We start from the raw sequence: 13,473 nt of genomic DNA, 5'->3' as shown, positions 1-13,473 counted from the left end.
TTTGGGAACTTTGGAGCCTCACCTGTGGGTGGATGCATCGTGCAGGACCCTTTGTTTCCGATAGAGACACCGGCTGCCGTGGCTGTAACGGGACTCCCCAGTTGAAAAGGAGCATGGATGTTGTTTGTGAAAATAAAAATAGCGGCGTTTTACCGCCGACGCCTCCACCGCCCCAGTGTGAAAGGGTCCTAACTCTTCCGGTAACGTATTGTTTTCTACCTCACATAGAGCCTAGCTGATCATATGTAGTATTGCTTCATGAACCATATGTAATACTGCTTAATTGATTGCATTTAGATAAGATTGACTGTTACGTATAGGTACATAAAGTTAATCATATGCTTTTAAGTTACTTTGTTTCGTGTCATGTCGACTAGGCAGTACAACTGTATAGTCAGTTGAAGTTGGTTTTTAACAGTTAAGAAACACCCTCTGTGTGTTTACATTAGATGGCTGGCAGGCTGTCAAGGTCTGCTCTCATAGACAAAGTGAAGAATTTAGGGCCTCAGCAATATGTAAATAATTGTGCTCGATCTACTGAGGCAGGTTGGCTTACACAGGCACAATCACGTACCTGTACGTCGCAGCTTTCTTCCGGGTCTGCATGCACACGCGGACCCAGAAGACTGTGCTGTTATTCGCTGCAGCACAAGCCAAACAGCAGGTCCCAGCCAATGATTTATGGCCAGAACCAGTGGATTGGCTCAATGAATGATAGAAGAGAGCCTTGTGTTGGTAAACAACACAGGGCTCTCTTCATCTGAAGTGGTGTTTTTTTCCTCCCCTGCAAAACAGGTATATATGTCAGCCCCCCTCGCTTCTGTATATACAGTGGGGACGGAAAGTATTCAGACCCCCTTAAATTTTTCACTCTTTGTTATATTGCAGCCATTTGCTAAAATCATTTAAGTTCATTTTTTTCCTCAATGTACACACAGCACCCCATATTGACTGAAAAACACGGAATTGTTGAAATTTTTGCAGATTTATTAAAAAAGAAAAACTGAAATATCACATGGTCCTATGTATTCAGACCCTTTGCTGTGACACTCATATATTTAACTCAGGTGTTGTCCATTTCTTCTGATCATCCTTGAGATGGTTCTACACCTTCATTTGAGTCCAGCTGTGTTCGATTATACGGATTGGACTTGATTAGGAAAGCCACACACCTGTCTATATAAGACCTTACAGCTCACAGTGCATGTCAGAGCAGAGAGAATCATGAGGTCAAAGGAACTACCTGAAGAGCTCAGAGACAGAATTGTGGCAAGGCACAGATCTGGCCAAGGTTACAAAAAAATTTCTGCTGCACTTAAGGTTCCTAAGAGCAACAGTGGCCTCCATAATCCTTAAATTGAAGACGTTTGGGGACGACCAGAACCCTTCCTAGAGCTGGCCGTCCGGCCAAATTGAGCTATCGGGGGAGAAGAGCCTTGGTGAGAGAGGTAAAGAAGAACCCAAAGATCACTGTGGCTGAGCTCTAGAGATGCAGTCGGGAGATGGGAGAAAGTTGTAGAAAGTCAACCATCACTGCAGTTCTCCACCAGTCGGGCTTTATGACAGAGTGGCCTGATGGAAGCCTCTCCTCAGTGCAGGACACATGAAAGCCTGCATGGAGTTTGCTTAAAAACATCTGAAGGACTCCAAGATGGTGAGAAATAAGATTCTTTGGTCTGATGAGACCAAGATAAAACTTTTTGGCCTTAATTTTAAGTGGTATGTTTGGATAAAACCAGGCACTGCTCATCAGTTGTCCAATACAGTCACAACAGTGAAGCATAGTGGTGGCAGCATCATACTGTGGGGGTGTTTTTCAGCTGCAGGGACAGGACGACTGGTTGCAAACGAGGGAACGATGAATGCGGCCAAGTACAGGGATATCCTGGACGAAAACCTTCCCCAGAGTGCTCAGGACCTCAGACTGGGCCGAAGGTTTACCTTCCAACAAGAAAATGACCCTAAGCACACAGCTAAAATAATGAAGGAGGGGCTTCACAACAACTCCCTGACTGTTCTTGAATGGCCCAGCCAGAGTCCTGACTTAAACCCAATTGAGCATCTCTGGAGAGACCTAAAAATGGCTGTCCACCAACATTTACCATCCAACCTGACAGAACTGGAGAGGATCTGCAAGGAGGAGTGGCAGAGGATCCTCTAATCCAGGTGTGAAAAACTTGTTGCATCTTTCCCAAAAAGACTCATGGCTGTATTAGATCAAAGGGTGCTTCTACTAAATACTGAGCAAAGGGTCTGAATACTTAGGACCATGTGATATTTCACTTTTTCTTTTTTAATAAATCTGCAAAAATGTCAACAATTCTGTGTTTTTCTGTTAATATGGGGTGCTGTGTGTACATTAATTAGGAAAAAAATGAACTTAAATGATTTTAGCAAATGGCTGCAATATAATAAAGAGTGAAAAATGTAAGGGGGTCTGAATACTTTCCATCCCCACTGTATATCAGTCCCCCTATAATATATATATATATATATATATATATATATATATATATATATATATATATATATATATCAACTCCCCCCTCACTCCTGTATATAGGTCAGTCCCCCTCCTGAAGCTCGGGACCCTTACAATTGTATTGGCTGCCCCCCCTGATGGCTGCCCTGTCTGAGATACTTGGTTCACAAGACTAAATTAATTCTTAATATATTTTAATGAACAGTCAAATAGATGGTGCATGTTATGGTACTTCTGCATCCTGGTGGATTTTTGCAAAAGTAGAAAAGGAGATCTCACAGTAGATGGTGACAAAGGCGGTTTGGCTGAAAAGGGGATGCATTGCTGTATAGAAGGAGAGCTTTAAAAAGAGTGGGGATCAAATTCTGCCTCACTCCGCTCAAAATAGAAAACTACTTTTTGGGTAAGGATGCCCTTTTAAAAAAACTGCATTCTTCTCTATGGAGAAATAAAATCTTTCAATGATTAAAAAAAAAAATTGAGCATTTTTGTAAACTATTACCACAGGAAAAGTTTAATTATATTGCATCACTTATGAAAATATCAGTGTACAGGCACACTTTGGGCTGCAGAATATTCCCAAGGAAGTTTTGCAGAAAAAATAAATATAAGAAACAAAAGTAATCTGGATACTGACCTTGAATGAGATCTCATACTGCTCTCCTCCCCAGATCTCCAACCCAGGATCATACCCTCCAAGTTCCCAGAACCATTTTCTGTCTACAGCGAATAATCCACCGGCCATAACTGGAGACCTGCAATGAAAGAAAATGTAAACAAGAGTTTGCAGACAATTCACATTCTTGTCCTCATCACCCGCCTGCTATGCTAGCAATGTAACACAATATTTACAGTGTATTGTAACAGCAACATGAAGGGATTTCTCTGATTCTGCATGGCTTTTTTGGCAATTAATCCAGCTGCTGCAAGTAAAGCTTATAACAGATTGTGGAGCTATGGCTTGCTGAGCCTGAAGGCCACAAATGGCATACGGTTTCTTCACAGAAAATATTTTGGTGCTGAGCATGATATAACTGCAGCTGTTCAGCTATAATAGCAAACAACTTTAAGTGTATGTATAAACCCTAGCAACAAAACTCCCTTGTTTGCTCCTTTTTGGTACTTTAACCCCTTCATGCCTAAGCCTTTTTGTGACATTTGTTGCTTACAAGTTAAAATCCGTATTTTTTTTTGCTAGAAAATTACTTAGAACCTCTATTATCATATATATATATATATATATATATATATATATATATATATATATATATATATATATATATATATTTTTTTTTTTTAGCAGAGACCCTAAAGAATAAAATGGCGGTTATTTTATGTCACACTGTATTTACGCAGTGGTCTTTCAAATGCAATTTTTTTGGAAGAAATACACTTTCGTGAATTAAAAAAAAAAAATGTCATGCTTTAAAATTGCGCACACTCATGGAATGGGGACAAACTATGGTAAGTAAAAATCTCCATAGGCGACATTTTAAAAATTTCTACAGGTTACCAGTTTAGAGTTACAGAGGGGATCTTGCACTAGAATTATTGTTCTCGCTCTAACAATCGCGGCGATACCTCACATGTGTGATTTGAACACTGTTCACATTTGCAGGCGCAACTTATGTATGCGTTTGCTTCTGCGCACGAGCATGGAGAGATGGGTGGCTTTAAATGTATTTATTTTTTTCTTCTTTTTTTATTTTTACACTGTCCCTTTAAAAAAAAATTCTGATCACTTTTATTGCTGTTATAAGGGATGTAAACATCCCTGTAATAGGCAGTGACAGGTGCTCTTTATGGAGGGATCTGGAGTTTATAAGACCCCAAATCCCTCCATTGCACTTAAGAGAAGTATATTTTTTTTCCTATTCATACTTACCTAGGTGGATGGAGCATCAGACCAATGCTGCAGCTGTCCCCCGGTGTCTCTAGACTGAGAACTGAACACCGCCGATGGCTCGGTTCTCACTCCTCCCCGAGAGGAGAGCTGCTGACTGTAAGTCAGCAGCTCTCCTCTCTGCTCCTCCACGCTCATTGGAGCGCTGAGCTTTAGAGGGGCGGGGAGCGGCCGTCTCAGCGAGCTCTGCCATCAGTCAAGGCAGCTGGCGGATCCAGACTTCTAAAGTCAGGATGATGCGGTGTCTGGACTGATTGCAGTGATGTGAGAGCAGACTTCAGATTCATAGGAGAAGCCCAGCCTAAAAAGATCAAAGAATATAAGAATATTTTTTTTTTAATCTGGCACCTTTAAGTCTTCTAAAAACCGGAAGAGATGTCATGATATAGTTTCCTGGTTACTAGATCCGAGACCAGATTGAAGTCAGTTCCGGCTTCGTTTGTATCTCGGGCCAGCCAGCGGTCCCTCGGTGGGACTGGAGAGTCCAGGTGAGCCACAGGAAGGTGGCGGGAGACGTTCCCTCCCTCTATTTTGGATAACAGCCGAGCGGCTTTTTAGCTGCATCAGTTATCGCAAGAAAGCTGACCGTCGGCTCTAAAAAACGGTACCGGGGTGATGCGTGCAGATGCATGCATCACCCCAGTACAACCCCTTCAAACCGAGGGTCGCATATTTGCCTTACATTGGCGTGAAGGGGTTAAATATACCAATAAAAAGGGTTTTGTTATATCTGTTCGATAAGTGAAAAAAAAAAAAAAAAAAAAAAAAAATCTTTGCTGATCCTGCCAGAGATCCTGTGTGCTGATAACTTCCTGTGCTTGTTGCTTCTGCAGCACTCTCAGTTTTATTACTCCCTACTCTATTTGTAGATCACAGAACAGCTACACCCTACAATACGAGAGAACAGCAGAGGGGGAAGTGTTCTGTAGTCCTAACACACTTCCTGTCCAAAGCTGACAACACTGCTTTCCCATAGATAGAGAACAGTGAGTGAGCAATATCACCCTATGACAGGAAGTGGGTAATTGGCAGATCACCAGGTGAAAAAGAAAAAAAAAACTGGAAAGAGGAAACAAATGTAACATTAACACATTTAAAGACTAGTAAGCTGCAATAGTTTACATTTTTGTTCTTGCATTTAAATTGTGTTTTGTTTTAACAATTAATATCACTGCAAACTTTAGATTCTTAACCACCTCAATACCGGACACTTTAAAGTGTGATTGTAAAGGCAGGAGGTTTTTTTTATCTCAATGCATTTTCTACGTGCAGCAGCCCCCCTCAGCCCCCCAATACTTAACTGAACTCCATCTAGATCCAGCAATGTTGCAGTAGTGTTTTGGCTGCCATGGCTCCGTGTCTGAATGGGCACAGGGAGCTGTGGCTCAGCTCGGGTGCCTCCACAGCAAGCTGCTTGCTGTGGGGGCACTCAGCAGGAGGGAGGGGCCAAGAGCGTGGAAGAGGGACCCGAGAAGAGGAGGATCTGGGGTGCTCTGTGCAAACCCACTGCAACCGAGCAGGTAAGTATAACATGTTTGTTATTTTTAACAAAAAAAAAGTATTCCTTTAACCCCTTCCTTGCACTGAGGCTGTCAGTCACAGGCTGTGTGCTGGGGCTTCCACCCCATCCATCTAGGCATTATCTGTCAGAAATAGATGATGCAGATAGCAGAGCAGGCAGGTAGCAGACAGAAATCACACTAAGTGCTTTGGATTGAGGAACACACTATAAAAGCTTATGGCCTTGTTCATTTTTCATGTCAGAGGTTTACAACCACTTTAAAGGAAATCAGATTTGGTCAAAAAAAATTTCCAAGCAACAACAGCGCTCATGTGCGATAATCTTATTGTACACCAATCCCACCAATGTGCCACAGAAGAAATACTAAAAATCACCAGAAGTGAACAAATCTTAATCTTGATTGCTGCCATTTTAAAGATTACTAGAATATCTCAGTAGATTCACCACTTTCAACAGTGGTGCTATATGAACCATACTAAAAGGCATCAAAGAAAAAACAACACAAAAAAAATTATACTACACCATTATTTAAGTAATAATAATAATAATAAAAAAAAGCCAAGTGTTGAACGTGAAGTGAAGCAAATCACAGTGAAATAAGTACATACAAAAGTCCACATTAAAGTTCACTTTAAATAATCTCCAAAAAGTGTGTTTCTGTAAGTATCTTCTATTATAATATGCAATCTTCACACCACACCTCGTGTTTGACGTGCCACCACTTCCACATAAGGTATGCCCTCACCAAATTCATTTGCCTCACATGCTTATGTGCGGCAAATTGCGCTTTCAACCCTGAGGGTAATCACTCCACCATCGGCAATCTCCAGAATACGTTTTATAAGCAGAGAATAAAATCTCATACAGGAGAAGAGAAAGGAGAGCTCCAATAGTGTGATACACTTAAAAACACCTTTATTAAAAAAAAACAATCGTCTCACATCAAAATCACATGCCAGAAAGTAAATAAAAGCCTTGACATATAATCATCACTGTCATGAATGAGCCCAAGTAGTCAGGAAGCCAACAAGCTGCACCTCACCTGACCGATGGGTCGTCACTTCCGGCTGCCATACAATAATATTCTGACGTGTTTCGTCTTCCAACTTGTTCCAGGGATTGGCTGTACAGCATGTCAAGTTCCATTTTAAGGGCAATCATATGCTAATTATGAACCCCTTCAGCATAAACATAGACTCTTATTAAACACTGGAGTCCAAGGATCAGCTTTGAACATGTCCTACACAAAATGTGCACTTATACATATAGGTAACGCCTTCATTCTGCAGTTGTGTATACACTAAAGTACCTATTACAATATAGCCCACCAAAAAAATGATTATATATCTGCAAGTTAATTTGCATATAGTTAATATGACCATACTCTATAAAATCTAGCTAAAGTAAAAATACTCAGAATAACTATCATGAACAAGACCATCCATTAAGGTCCCTAAAAAGTAAATCCATTTATAAAACCAGAAAGCTGGAAATCACTGTAGTAGGCCCACTACTTCAGTGATCACTGCTAAATTCTGGGTCCTGAGGTAGAGATTGTGATGTCACCACCTTTCCTCCCCATCTCGTTCAATTAGAGAATGATTTGCATTCATTGAGAAAATGGAGAAACGGACCTGGAAGTTAGCGGTATAGTAGTCATGATTTCCAGCTTCCATGGGGATTGCCAGCTATGGAGCATGCATACTTACATTGGTTCAAGCTGGACCAAAGTAACTATGCAAAAATATCCATACCTGTAATTCAGCTTTAAAGGAAAGTGCTAGAAGCATCAGCAATGATAAAACTCATCCAGGATATGGTAGAGGAATTCAGTAAAGCAGTTACAACACTTTTCTGGCAGTGTGGCCCCTTTAAAATGACCTGTTCCTAATTCAGGACACTTTGCAACACTTTTGATAGAAGACCCAATTCATACACTAGATTCAGGCAGTTCTTATTTCCACCATTTTAAGAATCTGTATCTTGGGTAGCTGCCATGCATCTCCCAACTTTCTGCACAAAGTTTACAGTTGCTAGGATGTGGCCAACAGCTTCCTAGCACCCGATTATTCAACTCCAAACCCATTCAGCTTCTAGCCAGGATATTCCCTGTCCTACGCTGAATGTAAACAAAGGGGCAATTATTATTGCTGATGTCATTACTCAAATATGGCAATTGCCACATTTAAGTAAAGACAGGAAACTCCCGGCTAGCAGCAGGATGAGGCAGGGGTTGCATCACTTGGTGCAACCAATGGCTGCTACTGGTTCTGAACATGCACTGAGGACAGGCGTGTTTGTCCTCAGTGACACTCCGACCCTAGTGCTGCCGTCCACTGTGCCATGTACCCGTCTTCCACTGGAAAAAGATACAGAGCCATCTCACACAAACAGACTGAAGTACAGTTTATTTCCAAGTGCTGTACTATCCATTACTCTATCTTTTACAAGATTAAAATAATGGTTATGCACCTTGTATTTTACCTTTCATATGCAAAAATTGTATTAGCATTTTCTTTATATGTGCACTACTTTAAATGCATTTGTATTATATGCATGGGTTACTGCTTACATTTATAGGTATGTAATGTTTGTATGTATATTAGTGCATACGTACAGCATGTATGTGTGGGTTTGTAGATGCATATACTTACTGCTGTTATCAGGGAGCTATCATGTAAAATTCTGTGTATTGACTAAATGATAATAAAGTATCTAATCTAATACTTGTGATACTTTTACTTAAAAGAGAAGTGTTTTTTTTGTAAACCATGCATACCTAGGTGGATGCAGCATCAGTTCGATGCTGCATCTGTCCCTTGCTGGCTCTAAGACTGAGACTGAGTGATCAAACACCGCTGTCAGTCACCGGCTCTCTGCTCTGATCCCCCTCACCCCCCCTCCGTGTTTATTGGAGTGCTGGCTGGGCTGAGAAGGGGATGGGAAAGGCTGGCTCAGGCATTTGGGTGGATCCCAACCATATGGTCGCTCTGTGACGTCAGCCGACAACTTGTTTCAGCTGAACACGGGTCACAGGACTGCAGAACAAGCTGCACTCCTGTGATCCACAGGGGAAGTACAGCCAAACAAGCTTTGGTTGTACTGCTCCTTTTACAATTTTTTACCTTAATGCAAGGAATGCATTAAGGTAAAAAATGTTTAGGCTTTAGATCGTTTCTCTTATGCTGCACTGAAATAGTTCACTCTGATTTCTCTGCACGTTGTAAACTTCGCATCGCCTGAGGCTGGGTTCACACTATACTACACGACAGTAGTACGACTTTCATCCTACTTTGCTCTGCGACATCAGTCCTACATTGGTCCTACATTGATCCTACATTGGTCCTACATCCATCCGACTTTCATGAACAGGATACTACTTTGATCTGACTTTTCAGATAGTTTTAATTGGTCAAAGGACAAGTATACTAACACACAATGGGAGGGGCTACAGCAGGGGGCAGGAAATAACACAATGTCGGATGTCTTGGTGTGAATCTTGAGGGGGAACTCCGCGCCAAATTTTAAATAAAAAACCGGCATGGGTTCCCCCTCCAAGAGCATACCAGGCCCTTAGGTCTGGTATGGACCTTGAGGGGAACCCCCTACGCTGAAAAAACAGCGTGGGGGTCCCCCCAAATCCATACCAGACCCTTATCCGAGCATGCAGCCCGGCCGGTCAGTAATGGGGGTGGGGACCAGCGAGCGCCCCCCCCTCCTGAACCGTACCAGGCCGCATGCCCTCAACATGGGGGCTTGGTGCCTTGGGGGAGGGGGGTGCGCTGCGGGCTCCCCCACCCCAAAGCACCTTGTCCCCATGTTGATGAGGATAAGGGCCTCTTCCCGACAACCCTGGCCGTTGGTTGTTGGGGTCTGCGGGCGGGGGGCTTATCGGAATCCGGTAGCCCCCTTTAATAAGGGGGCCCCCAGATCCCGGCCCCCCACCCTATGTGAATGAGTATGGGGTACATCAGAAGAAGAGAAGAGGGCAGAAGGCAGAAGACCGGGCTCCTCCGCTATAGCAAAAGAGCGGCAAAAGAGCAAAAGATAGCGGAGGAGCCCGGCAGAAGATCCGGAGAGCGCGGAGAAGAACCGGAGAGACCCCCGAAGTCGGAAGAAGACCCCCGGAGCTGTCTAATAAATTACTTTAAAAATCTGTGTAGTGTTTTTTTTTATTGACACTTTTTCCCTAGGTGAATGGGTAGGGGTACCATGTACCCCATACTTATTCACATAGGGTGGGGGGCCGGGATCTGGGGGCCCCTTATTAAAGGGGGCTCCCGGATTCCGATAAGCCCCCCGCCCGCAGACCCCGACAACCAACGGCCAGGGTTGTCGGGAAGATGCCCTTGTCCTCATCAACATGGGGACAAGGTGCTTTGGGGTGGGGGGGGCCCGCAGCACGCCCCCCTCCCCCAAGGCACCAACCCCCCCATGTTGAGGGCATGCGGCCTGGTACGGTTCAGGAGGGGGGCCGCTCGCTCGTCCCCACCCCCATTCCTGACCGGCCGGGCTGCGTGCTCGGATAAGGGTCTGGTATGGATTTGGGGGGACCCCCACGCCGTTTTTTCAGCGTAGGGGGTTCCCCTCAAGGTCCATACCAGACCTAAGGGCCTGGTATGCTCTTGGAGGGGGAACCCATGCCGTTTTTTTATTTCAAATTTGGCGCGGAGTTCCCCCTCAAGATCATCTGAGCACAAGTCGCATGCCGAAGTCGGATCATGCGAGACGGCGATCCAACTTTGATCCGACTTCAACGATAGTCAATAGGCTGGAGTAGGATCAAAGTTGGACCAAAGTAGTACAGGGAGCATTTCTAAAGTCGGACCGGTTAGGACGACTCCCATAGGGAAACATTAAATTTCACACGTCATGCGACATGAGCTCCCAATGTCGGAGCGTTTGTCGGACCAGTGTGAACCCAGCCTGAGCCCGGGGGGTCCCAAAGGGATTCCCTTAATTTGTAGGGATTTCCTCTCACTTCCTGTTTGGCTATGGGATAGGAAGTGAAGAAAAATCTACCCAATGGGACACAGACGGCAAAAAATAAACTAACAGGGTTTATAACCCTCCCCATCTCTATCCAAAATGAAAAAAAAATAAGTTTAGCCTATAGTTCTACTTTAAAGCCGATTGTTTTTACCTGAGCCTACAGGTGCTCATTAAACATCTCTTATCATACAATAAAGAAAGCAAGCTCACGGTAGTAATGTGGTAACAGCACATGACCGATACCTCTGACCAATTCCGATTAAAGATCAGAATGCATCATTTATAACAGCAACCTTGGAAGTGCATTTACTAGGCAATGAGGCACTATTATACAAAAATACTTTATTTTACCGGAATGAGCCAATGAAACAACTTTGGAAGAGGTTTAGCAAACTGGAAACCCATTTACGCATTGTGCTAGCAGAACAATATATAGAAAATGCCCTTCCAGGCACTGGATTCCGATAATGCAAGTAGACATAATAAATGGGTGTTCTGAAATGCTATTAACATGAGATTAAAAAATCAACACGGCATTAAAGTTTACGGCTGCGGAGAATGTGAAACTATTGGCTATGTATTATAAATGTGTAGGATCTGATTGCTAATGTATTAATCCACCTACTAAATTTAGATTAGTTAATTATTAGATTTCAGAGGGGAAAGGGTAATGCCGGATTTTGTCCTTCAACTATAAAAGGAAACCTTTCCTGAGAGACATATCATGGCTGCTGTTTCTTGGCTGTCATGCTTACCCTCTTGCTAGTTTGATTTACAAACCTGGTAGAAGTTTGACCATAAGACAGAAATGGATAAAAGGGTATCTAAAACCCAAGAACAAAATGTAATATATTACAGTTTACCAGTCCTTCGATGTGGTGGATGCATTCGTTTTTGTTTATCTTTTTTTCCTTTATACCTCAGCACACTATAAAACCTAAAAACACCAGAAATGAAAGCTTGAAGAAGCTTGAGCTAAAAACGCATGTTTATAGTGTACGTTAATGTATATAAGCACTTGTTTTCACAAACACTCCCCTCAGCTTATTTTTTTTACTGCCAAATGAGCTGTAAAAGTGTGTTATATATATGTATGTATATGTACATCCCAAGGCTTACTGAAAGGTCTCTGACCATTGTATATGGAAACAACCTAAAAATACGAAATGCTCAATTATTTTTGAAAGTCGTGCATTTCTTCAGCTCAAAAGCTGCTCTCCTGAATGCGATTTTGGAGAGTTTTTTTCATGCCTGTAAACCCCTCTACCTCTTATCACCTGAAAAAACCTATAGTGTGCATGTACACATTGGATAACATGGAGGGGAGTTAACAGGCAGAGAAAAATAAAACTGTGAAAACATGTAAAAGAGGGCGCAAACACCAAGTGCAAAATCATAAAACGGTAATACACTCACAAAAGCAGGATAAAATCAAGCTAGACAATAGCAGCAAGAGCTATCTGAGGAAGGGGGTCTGTCCCCCGAAACGTGTAAGCTTCTCCATTGTGTGGCATCCGTGGGGATGCCCATCTCACTTACTGGATTGCTTCTATTGTCTAGCTTGATTTTATTCTGCTTTTGTGAGTATATTACTATTTTATAATAAACAATTTTGGAGGTAATGCACTAAGCGTTTGCACCCTCTTGTACATGTTTTCACAGTTTTCTGAAGATTGTCCAGTTTGAGGAGGACTGTATCGCTGAAATCATTGCGTGCCACAGTCCCTGGGTGAAGTTCCTTGGTTTGAGTGCTTGATGGTCCTTTACTTTTTGTCTAGAGAAAAATAAAAGCTCACACCAGCTCAAATGCTCAAAGAAGCAGCTTCTTTGAGCTCCAGTGTGCATGAGGCCTTGTCACCTGGTAATCCTGCCACATTTCTTGTCCTGAGGCGACAAAACGTATTCACTGTACTGTATGTTCTAGGCCCACAGAACCCCCTCCTTATCTAGTGGGTATAAAAGCCGAAGATTCAAACAGTGAAGACGCCGCTCCAGGTGAGCAATCACTACAGTTTGGATGCGCTGGGTGCAAGCCACGGCTCACCACCGATGATCAAAAAAAAAAAAGGAAGAAAAGAACGGCTGCATCCTGGTTTACGCGTGCGTTTCACACTGACCTCAGTGCTTTTTCAAACCTTCGAAGAAGCACTGAGGTCAGTGTGAAACACACGCATCACCTACTGGGTTCGGACATCCTGTCTTTGTTGGCTGTATTTACAATTTTTGGAATACAATCGTTGGAAAGTTCCTGTGGTGTGCAGCCATTCTTTTCTTCCTCGTGGGTATAAAGACAAACAGATCTTTTACCTTAATGCATTCTCTGTATTAAAGTAGAAAAAAAAAACCCTTTCCAAAGTTGCTCCCTCTAGTCCCCTTTTAACCACTTGCCGACCAGCCGCCGCAGTTTTACTGTGGCAGAATGGCACGGCTGGGCGAAACAACGTTATGTAATGTCGCTTCGACCTGTGACCGCTAGGGGCGCCCGCTGCTCGCCCCCAGAGCTGATGCGAGTGCCCGGTAGTCTCGATGACCGCCGTGCTCCCGCGATCGCTCGTGACACACCGAGAACCGGGA

The 13,473-nt window shown here is 43.1% G+C and overlaps 1 protein-coding gene across 1 annotated transcript in view; it reads right to left on the bottom strand.

Annotated features, from left to right (window-relative positions):
* The window catches only part of GALNT10 (polypeptide N-acetylgalactosaminyltransferase 10), a 416,900-nt gene that overhangs the window by 28,244 nt on the left and 375,183 nt on the right, over positions 1-13,473 (bottom strand). The window contains exon 7 of the mRNA XM_073621149.1: positions 3,120-3,237. Within this exon, the coding sequence (XP_073477250.1) occupies positions 3,120-3,237 (118 nt within the window). The remainder of the gene's footprint in view (positions 1-3,119; positions 3,238-13,473) is intronic.

This window comes from Aquarana catesbeiana, linkage group LG03 (genome assembly GCF_042186555.1).
Source record: "Aquarana catesbeiana isolate 2022-GZ linkage group LG03, ASM4218655v1, whole genome shotgun sequence".
Taxonomy (NCBI): domain Eukaryota; kingdom Metazoa; phylum Chordata; class Amphibia; order Anura; family Ranidae; genus Aquarana; species Aquarana catesbeiana.
The sequence above is the reverse complement of the archived record's forward strand: the minus strand, read 5'-3'. Positions and strand labels throughout refer to the sequence as shown.